A 14,941-nucleotide genomic window follows, 5' to 3' on the forward strand; every position below is an offset into this window, starting at 1 on the left:
TAAAAACTTCAAAAAAAACATTAGGTTGGAAGTTGAAAGGGCCTTTTTTAATAGTCAAAAGTGATAGGAGACAAACAAGCCCCCCCCCCCCACGCCAATCAATTCTCAAAATACATCTAATCAAAATTGTGTGGGAGCCATTTTGTTCAGGGTAGTTGAAAGGTCTGGAAATTGTGTTTTTAAGGATGATACCCCCCACAGCGGTCAGCGCGAGGGATGTAAAGTTAGGCCCCGAAGGCATATAAGGTTTTTTATTGAAAGGGTGGTCAGATAAAATCTGGATGGGGCTCATTGGACCGAAAATCAGATGTTCTAGTTCCCTTTTTAGGATTCAAAGTGATCGGGGGTATCCGCTTCTCCCCCCCCCCCTTCCGCGTTGTATTTTCCACAAATGCATCCGATAAAAATTTTGAAATAGCCATTCGTTCAAACATAGTCCAAAGATCATATAATAAGGCCTTTGAAGTGGACAGAATTCACCAAAGTTTGGGGGTATGGGTGGTATCTTATGCCTCAGGGGTGTATAAGGCTTTTACGGAAGAGGTGGTCTTGTGAACTTTAGAAGAGGCTCATTTGATTTGAAATGTGTAGTTCTAGTTCCTTTTTAAGAGTCAAACATGATGACGAACAACTAAACTCCCTCCCTGGCATCCTCTTTTCCCAAAACGTTTTCAACTAAAATTTTGAGATAGTCATTTTGTTACCAATAGTCCAAAAATCATATAACAATGTCTCTAGGGTGTAGACGATCCCCCAGGGCCCATTGGCAAAAATTGTAAGTTATGCCCGGGGCATAACTCGTTCAGCCTTGCTTTTGTTCAGCCTTGCTGAAAGGTCCGGGAATAATGTCTTTGGGGATGTTAAACTCCCCACAGTCTTCAGGAGAAGGGCTCTAAGTTAGGCAATTCGTTCATTGTTTTCACCTAGTATATGTTATTGAGAAAGGTGTGCATGTTTAAGCTTTACTTTCCAATAAGAAGAAAAATATTCATATGAGACTTTCAGAGATTGTTGAGAGGGGCGTTATGTGTATACGGATTGTCAAAAGGGGGCAACTCAGGAATAACTAAGTATATTAATTTGGAAAATTCAGGAAGTTATGAGAGAGATTATCAAAAAAGCAATATTTGCATGCTAACAATACTAAAACAGCTACCACCACTTCTACTACCACACTTCTCCATTTACATAGTTACGGTGAAATTTGAACTAAATCAAAAGACGCTTCATGCATGCACACTGTCAAAATACCGTATCTCAGGGATCGATTTGGGCATTCAGTTGGAACTTTTAGAAAATACTTTAAGGGAAGATAACATCACCAAAAGGCAGTATGTGCACACTGTTGCTAATACTACTGCTACTGCTACATTTACTACTACTGCTACTACTACTTCTGTCGCAACTACTTGTAAGGCTAAGAGTATTGAGATGAAAATTTCAAGAAGTATATGAAAATACAGGTTATCAAAAGGAAATACCAGCAATTCCATAGCAATGGCTAATTGTATCAAGGTGAAACGTCCAGGATTTGATGAGAGGGATGTCCAACTGATCATAGGTAATAGGTTGATAATACTGCTGCTAACAGTCCTATCGCTATTCAATACTATTTCTAGTAATATCAAAACTACTACTGTGACTCCAGTTACGACTATGCATAAGGGTACGAAGGTAAAATTTTCAAGCAATTTTGAGGGAGAATGTGAACTGAATCAGAACACGCCCTCTGTGTGCAGGTTGCAAAAGGGTGTAGCAGTAATATCTTCGGAACAGTTTGGGGTGTGAAGTTGAAACTAAAAGGGCTTGTTGTTAGGGATGTTAAACTAACCAAAAGAAATATTTGCATCCTAATCCTACTGCTTCTACTCATACCACTGCCGCTGTTTCTATTATTACTACTCCTGTTGCTACTACTGCCACTAAAGCTTACGCTACTACAATTAATTTTACTGCTACTACTACTGCTATTAACACTAAGGATATTGTGGTGAAAAATTTGGAATATATAAAAACTGTATGGGACTAATTCGAAACACACTATGCAGACAGAGGTTGTCAAGCAGACGTATCAGAAATGCTTCGAGACTGGTTATTGGCATGAACATAGCTGAAATTTCAGCGTGTGTTGAAGAAACCAAAGGTGCCATGCGCATACTGCAACTAATGCTGCTACAACTATGCTACTTCGCAACCTAGGGGTATTGAGTGAAGCTTTTAAGAAATGTTTAGGCGGATGTTGAACTAAACCAAAACAAAACATGAGCATGTGGACTTTCGAAAAGGGAGCAAAGCAACATCTGAAGAGCAACATATTATTAATTTAGACCTTCAAGGGTAAGTGGTGGGGGACTTTGAACTAGCCAGATGGCACTACATGTATACTTTTAATACCACCACTACAGTTACTGCAACTAATGACGCTAAGGGTATTAAGATGAAGCTCATAGGGAACGTTTAGGAGTTTCATTTAAACGAAAAAAAAATGTATACATTCAGGTTTTCAAAGGAGCATATAATTAATATCATAGGCAACACCGCTCTATAATAGCTAGGAATATCATTGAAACTTTTGAAAAACCTAATTCGATTCAAAATTAAAAGTTCTGGTGCCCTTTTTAAGAGTAAAAAGAGACTGGAGGGCAAGCAGCCATTCTATCAAACCCATTTATTTTCCAAACACATCCAGTCAAAATTTTGAGACAGCCGTTTTTCTCAGCATAACGGTCCGGCAAATGTGTCTTTAGAGATATGAGGCATGTCAACCCCCCCCCCCCCCCGATTATGTAATTGGCCCATTATGCTTTAAAATTGAATATTGCGTTAAAATAACTCAAAAGGCATCATGTTTATGGTTGCCAATAAGACACCTCAGATATATATCGAGACGACTGGGTGTATTAAGTTAAAACTCTTGGAGATGCTACAATTGCTACTTCTGCTCTAACAATTTTAATTAACAAAACACGTTTGACATATTTTCAATTCTCTTACTTTCATAAATTAAAAAATATCAAAACCTTAAGGAATAAATATCAGTATATGTAAATTAAACCCACCATCCGCGGCCATTTGTTTTTGTTGTTTTTTGTTTTATTTGTTTTTATTATTTTTTATTATTTTTATTATTTGTTTTTTGTGTTCTGGTCTTGAGAAGGCATGAGGGTTATTAGCCCTATTCATGTTAATTTTTGCTCTTTTTGAATTTGACTTGGCTATTTAGTGTAATCTCGGTTCGTTCTTACTTTAATTTATTTATTGATAGTGATTTGTGGTAGTTTTACGCTTGGAAGATCATTTGACATTATTTCTGCTCATTCTTGACTGGAACTATTCAATTTTCTTTGAAAAACTTGTTTTGTGTAAATAGTTTCTTCAATTAATAATAAAAAAGGTCCAAATATTTCGACTTCACGTCCAAAAGCCTTTATCAGCGCAAAAAAAGATACATATAAAAACTAAACTAAATTAAATAGAACATATAAATTAAAGAAAAAATCAAAACACGAACGAAAAACTAAAAAACTAAAATCTTAATAATATTCAATTTGACAACTATTAAAACTATTGTAAATGGAAAGGCAGTGCGGTCTAAGAAATTAAATTATAAACACTCAATCGCTGAAGAAGAAGAGCAAACATGATCAGCATTCTATTGGATTTATTCCAGAAGCCTTTATCAGCGTAAAAAAAGATACATATCAAAACTAAGTTAAATAGAACATATAAATTAAAGAAAAAATCAAAACATGAACGAAAAACTAAAAAAACTAACATCTTAATAATATCCAATACGACAACTATTATAATCATTTACAAATGGAAAGGCCGTGCAGTCTAAGAAATTAAATTATCTCGCTGAAGAAGAAGAGCAAATATGATGACATCCAATTGGAATTATTAAAGGATGACTCACCTTTTATGAAGGAGTCAAGGGAAGACTTTACACCAAGATCAAACATTTCAGATTTGAACTTGTTTGCTGCTGCTAAATTTAAAAGATTTACGGCTTTCCACGATTCTTCCTGGGCTCGAACCTACATAGATGAGGTAAATTATATCTTCGACAAGTTTAATCAAGTTATCTCATTAGTTTGTGATAGTTTGTGAACAGGTAAATACATTTACTGATGAAGTGGAAAAGAAGATTAAAAGACATTTAGCAATTAAGGCAGAAAGCGACTAAGAAAAAGACACATCAAATTAGTAGAAAGCCAGAATTTTTTTCTTTTTAGTTTCAATTCTATAAGAGAAAAAAAAAAATTTAGCAGAAATTGTTCTCTTAGGAGCTCCGATTAAGATAACCTGAAGATGTTGGATGTAGTACAGACAAGACCACTAATCCCCCCCCCCCGCGCTTGTCAATAGCAAAAGCTAAAACTTTTTAACCGCACAATAGTTTTCATGAAAGAATAAACTTCTGTCAAAAACGAACTTCCCAGGGTTATGACCAAACTTTTTGAGGTAGTGCAATGGTTCCATTAAAATGGTTTTCAAACTAAATATGTAATTTTCCCACCAAGCAGTCAAGTTACACTATGTTAAGTGTAACCTTTCAAACTTAAACGAGTCCTTTCCCACTAGGCTAACAAAAAATTCCAACAATGATCATATTCATAGCCTAACATAATCTACAATCATCACAATCAAATTATTTCAAATTAAAATGCGGAATAAAGATGCAGATTCAAGTTCTTTTCAAACGTAAAAGGCTTTTTAGGAGAATTGTCTTTTACAGAATTGATTAATTGCTTATCCCGAAATTCTATTTTGCTGCTTCTGGGCTTATACAACTTATAATTCTAAGCAGGGCTCGACTTTATTTAGCAATACCTAGATTTCGAGCAAAACCAACCTAATTTGGCTCTATATGATCATATAGCGTAAAAAATTCTTAAAAGAGAGTATGCTACCAGGAAATATTCTACGATGTAGTGTGAAAGGGCCATAAGTCAGGCTCATTTAGGACCCTGCCTGCAGTATCCTCTGGTAGGTGTTTTACGATGTGTCCTAGTAAGTCACGGAAGTGTTGGGAGCCCTACTAGGAGAGCTTCACTGTTGTGCATTAAATTTCAAAAGTAAAGTTCCAAAGTTCAAAAGGGTGCATCAATGTGCCAAAAAGTACCAGATAAAGGGCTTTTCGAGATTCACTATCACCCTTACCATCATAAATAAAATGAGTGATCGTTCTCGCTTCATTGCTTCTTAAAAGTAACGTCATCCTGGCGAAATTTTTGAAATTTTTTCGTCTTTGGACTGATTATTAAAAATCGAGGAATGTCGTTATTTGATTTTCTAACACAGTGCAAAATTAATGCCTTAATTTAGTATAAATAATGGTTTGTCAGGGAAACATGTTGACATATTTTCAAATCACAAAGAAACAACATTTTTTCTATTGTTCTTGCAAAAATAGAATCTTTAAAGGATCATCAAGAAAAACAGGGGATAAAATTCTTCAACTCCATATCGATAGTGACTAGATAAAAAATTGATTGAATATAATAATTCAACGGTGATGCTAGAATGATAGACTATCATAAAGAAGTAAAATTAATCATTTATATACAACGGTGAAAAAGTTATGCCAGCGTTGTCTCTCTCACAGAGACAATCTGTCTTGGCTTTAATCTAATTAGTTTTTCAAGTCTTTTTTCACTTCGACAAAATTTATCACTTTGACCCGACCGGCCTGGGAACTCCCTTGGCAAACTAACAATTGATTTCAAATCTGGAAAAAAATAAAAAAAAATACTAGTAGCCACTAGGCTCTCATGAACTAATGCAGTTTCAATCAACCAATGAATACAAGTGAAATGGAAAAAAATAATAAAAATAATTTACAAAAACACATAAAAACACCATGATTGTTTTTCTTTTTCGTAAATATATCAATCTTACAGATACAAAAAGAATAATAAATCAGAGCTGCCTAAAGATAAACCATCAATAATTCACAGCCTAGCAAATTTCTTTTAAATTCTTTTAGAATTCTAACATTAGCATTATTCTTCATATCCACTTTTTAAAACTTGGAGGAGCATAAAGACATTCTCTCTCCTCCTGGAAAGATCTGAACCAGCTTATGTAGAGGATATGAGTCAAATGAAAGTGTAAAAAAACTCTAAAATTACTGAAGTCGCTGATCTTTAAAGGAAAGAACAGCCACTTTTTTCTTCTGAAGATTTGTATTCACATGAATGCATATGTCTATATTTTGTGAGCCAGCTTTAAATTACGAAGGACAGTGAAAGCGAAATATGATTTTTCAATTGGTTACAGGAAAACTTACACAGCCAAATCTATCTTTTGAAAAACGCAAGAATAGAGAAGTCAATTTTAAATGAAAAGCCCCTCCATATGAAGTTTTGCAGTCCATATGCATTTCCGCCGAATTTATCATAAAAGAAACGTTGGTAAAAAAAAAAATCAGTATAAGATAAGCTAAAACACATGGCATCGAAGAGTTTAAGAAGGTTCACCTTTCCTTTGAAGGTGTAGTTGTCTTTGGGGTTCAACAGAGTGTCGATGTTTGAATTTTTACGGACGAAGAGCGCTTTCAATTTTAGCTATTTGATTTTGCTTATTTTGTTTACAAAGTTCAATATGGCAACACTGACGGAAATGTCTTTGGTACTTAAAAGTTGAAAAAAAAAACATCAGATTTCGCTCTTATCCTCAAATGCACTAAAAATATCAAATTGACAGTAGATACAAAATATAGTTGACACTAAGTTATAGAGGATAAAGGAATATTGAAAAAAAAATTCTAGTAATTATTTTATTTCGAAAACGCGAGTCACAACTTTCAGATTCTAATAGATCTAAGATAGGTCCAGGTGACACCAAAAAAATTGGCTTGGTGACACCAAAACCACTTTTATGTTTAGTCAAAGATATCAATTTTCTGTACAGCAGGATTTTCCCTTTTTACAGTTTAGTCCATTTGGAGATGAAGCGTTTATAAGTTCTTTTTAATACTTTTGTTTTAATCGTTTCAATTTAGTCGTTTCGTTTCGCAAAGTCGCAAATTTGTTTCGTGAGTCGTTTCGCAAAGAACAATATATCTGAACATTTAAAAAGAAAATTAAGCAGTCCAAGTAAAACACTGGAGCCAATAAATTAAAGGTTAATTAGCGCAAGGACTTTGCTTTAGACTACGAAGTAAATGAATCCTAGTCTGGGTGAAAGAGAAAGAATGAACCAGAGGATTCTACACACGTTTCAAAACTTCATAATACCTTAAGACACAAGAGAGAAAATAGTCCCACCTTGGAAAGGTTCCATTGGGACAATTAATTGACGAAATCTAAGAGGAAGATCTAGGCCCAGCCTACACAATTACAGTTCAAGTTCAAGTATAATTTATTACTAACAAAAACAAAGACTAAACTACTAATAGCCACTATTTAAGAAAAGGCAAATCGAGCGGTTACTTACATTTTATAACAAATAATTAACAAAAGAAGAAAAGAAATCCCATAACTAAAATATTGCCTAAATTAAATAAATTACATAACCAAAAATACCCCTATTACCAACCTCTCATCAACCATATTTCAATAATAACATTAGTGTAAAAAAAAAAATAATGACAACGAATAAACAAGAACTGTGAATCTTTTCCCAATAGACATTTTTGCAATTTACTTTTAAACATTTCAAGGTGCTTAGCCACCCAAATACTCTCTGTGATAGAGTTCCATAAATGAAGCTTTGAAAATCTCACAGGGAAACAGGCTCTAGTTCCGCTTGAATACGTGACAACAAAATCATCAGCATGACAAACTTTTATTATTATGGAGATATTTATTATCACTAATCGAAAAATATTATTATTATTATTAATTATTATTAATATTATTAATATTATTATCATTATTACTACATGAAAAACCTCTGGACTTAAAGAATTTCAACATTGATCAGCAAAATTCTTAATAGGTAACCGCGTTACCTATTAACTATTACGCCTACATTAAGCACTTCCAGTTTGTCAAAGCAAGTTGAAGTGTTATTCACCTCTCCTATGTATCCCCCGATAAGAAAATAAGAGAATTATATGAAAACATATAGAAATACGAGCTTACCATAGTTGCATCAAGGAATTTAGCTCTTGTAGCTCTAATACATTGATCCAAGGGTGATCGTATTTGATTTTCAAAATCAAATGTCAAGTCAAATCCAACCGCTTCAGCAAGCTAAAAGATATTTAATAAAATATAAATATATAAAAAAAAATAAAAAAAAAAATATTTAGAAAAATAAAATGATGCAGCTATGTAATGAATACTCAGTCTTGGAGTATACTAGGCGTCTTGCAAAAAAACCCATACATAGACACTTCTCTAAATCAGAACATATACATCGCTTTTCTCTTATTTTGAACCCCCTCCTCCTTTTATTAAAAATGCATTGAAGCCTTGTTTTGTCTCTCTGAAGTCTTCATAATACTAGTGAAGTTTTGTTTTATTTCTGCTGCGATGAATCTTCTGGTGTAGAATCTGCTGAATTCATCAGATTGAGATCAGAACTTTCAAAACCACCGAAGAATTTCTTGTGTAAATTCGCCTTCATTTTGATTAACAAATCATGTTTTCATGTGACTTCGATTTAAGTAATAGTTATCATCTTTTGCGTATGCCTTCTCTTTGAAGACATATGCTTCACCAACTTCTTCAGCACTTCTTCATTTAACATGTGCTAAATCAATTTCGATCTACTTTTCATTTTAGGATTTGAATATGACTTTATAATGCTCTACTACATGAGATTTATAATCCAAAATTACAATGTTTTTACATTTTTATATGTTATGTTTATATGGGATTTTTATATGTTTTATTTCTTCTTCTTTTATTTTCTCGTTTTGTAATGAACAAAAGACAGAGATCGACTATGTGATTCCACCAAACTTTGGGTATACATAAAACCCCAAAAAAATATGGGTATAAAATAAGAATCAGAAGGTAGGTCAATTTTGTTGCAAAATAAACTCCTATGGTGCTGCAGGTAGTTACTGATATTCTAGATATTTATTGCTTTATTGGATTCATAATAACGGGTTGCACTCAAAAAGTAATCAAGGGTTAAAAAATCATCGAAAATTTTCCCAGACAACATACTCAAAAAATTATTATTTGAAAAAACTAACACCACTAAACAAATTCTCTTTGGATATTTATAATTGACGTTAAACGTAGCATTAGACAACCATTTAAAAAATGTATTTTTTTCTGTTATATGATGTTTATGATATTGATATTTTTGACATTGATATGTAATGATGTTTGATATTTAAACCACAAAATTGTTCAAAACTGCCCTGGAAGTAACCCGGACTCGAATTTAGGGTCGTTAATATTTTCAAAAAAGGCTGAAAATACTCACAAAAAATGCTTAATTGATCAGATATTTGCTATATATTTTAAACTTTGTTCTTTTCTCCTTGAATCTCCTTGCTTCATCCTATACTTGGAAGTGTTTTTTTTTTTTTTTCATTCAGAATTTCATTAGAATCAAGCTGTTCCTGGTTAAGTGGTTGGCGCGCTGGTTTGAGAATTCTTTGTAAAAGGGGTACAGGTTCGATCCTTTGCGCAGCCAGTTATTTGGTTTGGGACGGGGGTCAATGATGTGCCTTCAAGCTCAGCCAGCGTTGACCCAGCTCTAACTGGTTACCCGAGATATTTGTAAAAGGTAAGTAGGAGGGGTTTGTAAAAGCAAAGGATGGCTGGCCCCCAATTCCCCATTGAACTTTTTGGCTGGAGCGCCATGAAACGGAGATCAGCACCGCCAGTTTGGACCTTAAGAGTCTAGTTCCGTCATACTTACTTACTTATTAGAATTCAGATATGATTGAACCTATTTGGGTTCCTATAGCGTAAAATGTTACACCATTTAATATCATATTTCATGTTTATTTAACGTCAACCGGTACTAAGCAATTACTATACAATTAGACAAGTTACATATTTCTAAACTTCATATTTAACGTTAGTCTTCGACGTTATACATTACGTTTATATTCACATTTAACGTTAAACGTTAATCTAAACATCAAATTAAACATTATTATTTAATGTCAACTGATACTAAGCAATAACAATGTAATTAGATAATGTTACATATTTCTGAACTTCCAGATGGCTAGGAGATTTCCAGACTCGTTATTCTGGAAGACTTATCCAGATTCGTTATTCTGCATTTAAATAAAAAATCTCTTCTCTGTATGAAAGGATTAATTTATATACTCCAGACAATACAACATCGTAATAGAATAATACGCGAGAGCTGAGTTCGGGGTTGCTGTGTAACGACCACAATAATTAAGCTGTTCAATACGAACAAAGAAGAAAAGAGAAGATTGGATAACAAAAGAAATGGCGAGAAAGCAGGACAGGGAAGGAGACCCTGGCAAGGGCAAACAAAAAATAAGAATAAACAATATGCTTATGCTCCATCATCAGAGCTCAATAAACAATTAATATTTTCTTTTTTAAACAAATTAAAATTTCAAATTCAATATATATTCATTAACTTTAAGTTAACAACAGAAATTAAGTATAATAACACAACATAATAATATATATTAATTTTTAAGTATTTTATAATAAGATGCTAATAATATACGATATTATGATATACATTTTGGAAAAACATACGTGAGAATTCAGGTGTAATTTACTACACATTAAATTTTCCATAGTAAATTGCTCCCAGACAGAAAACGAAAGATTTCAAATCTAACAGTTGTCAGCACTTACAATAGCATATCTATTGATAGTTCTAATCGATCATATTATGTATATAAAAATCAAGGAGACAATCATATTACCTGTCGAGACAGGTAATATAATTACTGCAGTTAATCTATTCACTTGCTTACTTTTTGATTTTTCGATAACCGTCATGTCCCGCAACCCCCCCCCCCCCAGTTCTCCTTTTACCATTTACACATTATTGAAATATTGAAAGGGTTCGCCCCATAATAGTTGAAATGCAAAGAACAGTGGAAACAAAATCTAGTTTTATCAATTGGTTAAGAGTAAGCTAACACAAATAAATAAATAAATATATATATATATATATATATATATATATATATATATATATATATATATATATATATATATATATATATATATATATAAATTAGGAACAATATATAATTCATTTTTTTTATGAATAAAACATTCCATGTGCAGTTTGGCTGTTTTTGATACTAGCGGACGCCGAATTGGAATTAAAGAAATATGGACGAAAAATTAGCAAAAATTAAGCCAAAACCATATGACAGGAAACACCTTGAGAAGGTGTAACTTTCCTCTAAGGGTGTAGTTAGTTTTGAGAACAAATAGACCATTAATTTTTATTTTTTACGGACAGAAAGTGCTGTCACTTTCAACTAATCCCTTTGGCTCGTTTATTTTCACGGTTCAACGCTGAAACAGTAACAAAAATGCTGTACTGCCTCAAAGATTTTATAATTTTGAAGCAACCAGAAGAAGAATTTATGAAAATCAGTTTTCAGGTATGAGCATACCTAGAATGGATCTTGTGGATAAAATGCTTTTAAATTGATGTCCTTGATACTTCAAACTTAAACTGTTCTGTTCTTTTCAGTCTTGTCTGGTGTAGTTTGATTCAAGGTGAATCACAGTGCAATCAGGTAATGATGTTCTTTGTGACCATTATGTAAACGATAGTTTTTTTTGTTTTGTTTTTTATTTGAGTGCGTCTTGAGAATGTAATTTAATTAGTTAATTGAGCCACTGTGCAAAAGTTATTCGGCATTCTTTTAGCGCTTATGTTTATTTCTTTGTTGTATTATGTATGTGAATTGTTGGAAATAGACCATTTGTTTTCAGTGAGACGCCTGGCTATTACATAATCAATAGAGAGAGCCAGAGACTATCAATCACCTAGATATCGCAGTTACTGGATGCAGTTCAGGGCTAATTGCCATCCAATTAGAGCAAAATTTAAATGGTTTACAAAACAAAAGGTTGTAAAGAAGACGGATACACCCGTCCGCTTTGAAAAGACGAAGAGGACGATCTGGTGCATTGCTTAGACTTGTGCCAGGAGCTTTCTACGGTAAGGGAAAAACTACACTGTATAATGCATGCGCGCTTCCCAATTTTCTCTACCTTGCCCCTTTTTGGCGTACCTTCTCAGTAACAGAAACAAAACAACACCGGCTAATTTACAACGGGTCATAAATAAATTAAATTCATTACAGCTATGTTTGGGAAAATAGTTCCCACATCCACATGTATTAAAAAGTGCGCATCCAAAATTTATCTGCAGAATAGCGAGGTATCTAGAAAATACATTTATTAAACGGAAATGTTAGTTTACTGATTAACTAAAGTGTTCCATTTATGAGGTTCGCTTACGTGTTTTCTATGTGATAGGAATTTTTAAGAATAGAGATCGATGTCTTTACATTTTTGTGCTATTTTGTGTAGGTCTAATTTTTTTTTTTTTTTTTTTTTTTTTTTTTTTTTTTTTTTTTTTTTTTTTTTTTTTTTTTTTTGTCTTTAAATATACTTTATCTTGTCATATAGAGAATAGAAAATGCTTCTTTTCCTTTTTACCATTAGGGTTTAATAAGTGTCTTCTTTGCAGTAAGCATTTGCTACAGGAAAGAGGTAAAGAGAATATATCACTAAATTACAATTCCTTACAATTTACATGACAAGTTATATGACCAAATAAAAGAAAGATATACGACCATTGGAAATATAAAAAAAATGTTATATGACCAGCTAAACAAAAGCGAAAACAGAAAAATTGTACGAAAAAACAGTGAATGACATAAAAAATCGTAAAATATTCTGGAGAATGCTCGGTAAGTGCCCATTTTTACATACTTTCTAGCTCAATCCCATTGGCACATGTTTATCAAGAAATATACGTTAAGTAGATTTCTAGTCTACCTAAATTTAATCTAGCTTTTCTACCTACGTACCCGTAGCCCTACCAAAAGGTCTCTTCTAATTAAAGTAGACGTCAAAATGAAATTTTTTGCCCACTTGAACCCCCTAGGTCTATCAAATAGTTCGTTGTAACGAACTGTAGTAAGGAGCGACCCGGCTCAATAGTAAACGAAACTCTAAAAAACGGAATTTTGATACTAATAGCTACATCAAAAGAATCGGATTTTTATGCTGATTTTAAACATATAAGTTTCATCGAATTTAGTTCTTGTCATCAAAAGTTACGAGCCTAAGAAAATTTGCCTTATTTTGGAAAATAGGGGGAAACACCCACTAAAAGTCATAGAACCTTAACGGAAATCAGACCATCGCATTCAGCGTATCAGAGAACCCTGCTGTAAAAGTTTAAAGCTCCTATCTACAAAAATGTGGAACTTATGTGGCTATGTGGGAGGATCTTTCTTTGGAGGAATATGTCATGGGAGAAGAGAGATTCAATGAAGGGGGCGCAGGATTTTCTAGCATTATTATTAAAAAAAATGAAAAAATAAATATTTACGCTAAAGTATTTTTACTAATTTCAACTATTTATTTTACGGCCTTCCTGATTCAGGGGTCATTCTTAAAGAGTTGGGACAAAATTTAAGCTTTAGTACAAAGAGTGAGGTATTAACGAGGGGACAAACCCCCTCATATACATAATAAAAATATAAGAATATAAAAGTTCGTTACGTAAGTTAATTCTTAAGTTACGTATATTTTTCAATAATAAAAACGTTCGTTAAAAATTAAAAGTTCTAGCTATCTTTTCAAGTAACCAAAAAATTGGAGGGCAATTAGGCCTCCTCTCCCACTCCTTTTTTCTCAAAATCGTCTGATCAAAACTAAGAGAAAGCCATTTACCCAAAAAGAATTAATATGGAAATTTCGTTTTAATAATTTACGTGCGGAAAGCCAAAATCAAAACATGCATTAATTCAAAAACGTTCAGAAATTAAATAAAAAAAAATAGTTTTTTTTAACTGAAAGTAAGGCTTCACATTAAAACTTAAAACGAACAGAAATTACTTCGTATGTGGAAGGGCCTGCTTCCTCATCAACGCCACGCTCTTTACGCTAAAGTATGACTCTTTCTCTTAACTCTACTTTTTAAAACAGTAAAAAACTTTAGCGTAAAGAGCGGGGCGTTGATGAGGAAGCAGGCCTTTTCACATACGAAGTAATTTCTGTTCGTTTTAAGTCTTAATGTGGCTCCTTACTTTCAGTTAAAAAAAAAACTAGTTTTTTTTTATTTAGTTTTCATGTCTAAAAACCACGTTTCTGAAAAAAAAAATTAGAGAAACTGATTATTTATAGTCTGACAACGCGTTCCGTCCATAAGAATTAACATTAACAATCTGTTTATTCCTACAGAAAAAGATACACCTTCTAAAGCTGGTTGGTATCAAGTTGCTTTACCTGATTTTTGCTGATTTGTTACTTTTTTTTTTCTTTTTTTACCACTAAAAACTGGATAGCTACATATGTAGTTCATTTTCATTAAAAAATTAATTTTCAACTTTTCCTTATATATATATATATATATATATATATATATATATATACTAGCTGTTGGGGTGGCGCTTCGCGCCACCCCAACACCTAGTTGGTGGGGGCGCTTCGCGCCCCCCCCAAGCCCCCCCGCGCGCGTAAGTCGTTACGCGCCATAATAGTTACGCGCCATTGTAGTTGTGTCCCTATGTCCCACCTGTGAATATAGATAGATATATATATATGGTTTTAACTACGTAAAACTTGCGAATATACAACATTCTTTGCTGTCCCATTGTCTTTGCATATAAATAGATCCCCGTTGTAGTTGTGTCCCTGTGTCCCGGTCGTCATTTATATTCCCTGTGTCCCGGTCGTCATTTGTATCCCGGTGTACCGGTCTGTATATACATTCGTTTTTTAGTTTTGTTTTTCTCCTTTATTTTTTTCCTTTTTTTTTCTTTTTTAGT

General features: G+C 33.2%; 1 protein-coding gene across 2 annotated transcripts in view; it reads right to left on the minus strand.

The window, feature by feature from the left end:
- LOC136026973 (exocyst complex component 8-like) overlaps positions 1-14,941 on the minus strand; it is a 90,103-nt gene that overhangs the window by 15,017 nt on the left and 60,145 nt on the right. For both annotated transcript variants that reach the window (XM_065703844.1, XM_065703843.1), the window contains exons 10-11: positions 8,091-8,201; positions 3,917-4,037 (exon numbers count right to left, since the gene is read on the minus strand). In XM_065703844.1, coding sequence (XP_065559916.1) covers positions 3,917-4,037; positions 8,091-8,201 — 232 coding nt within the window. The remainder of the gene's footprint in view (positions 1-3,916; positions 4,038-8,090; positions 8,202-14,941) is intronic.

The sequence above is a fragment of the Artemia franciscana genome, chromosome 5, assembly GCF_032884065.1.
Source record: "Artemia franciscana chromosome 5, ASM3288406v1, whole genome shotgun sequence".
NCBI lineage: Eukaryota > Metazoa > Arthropoda > Branchiopoda > Anostraca > Artemiidae > Artemia > Artemia franciscana.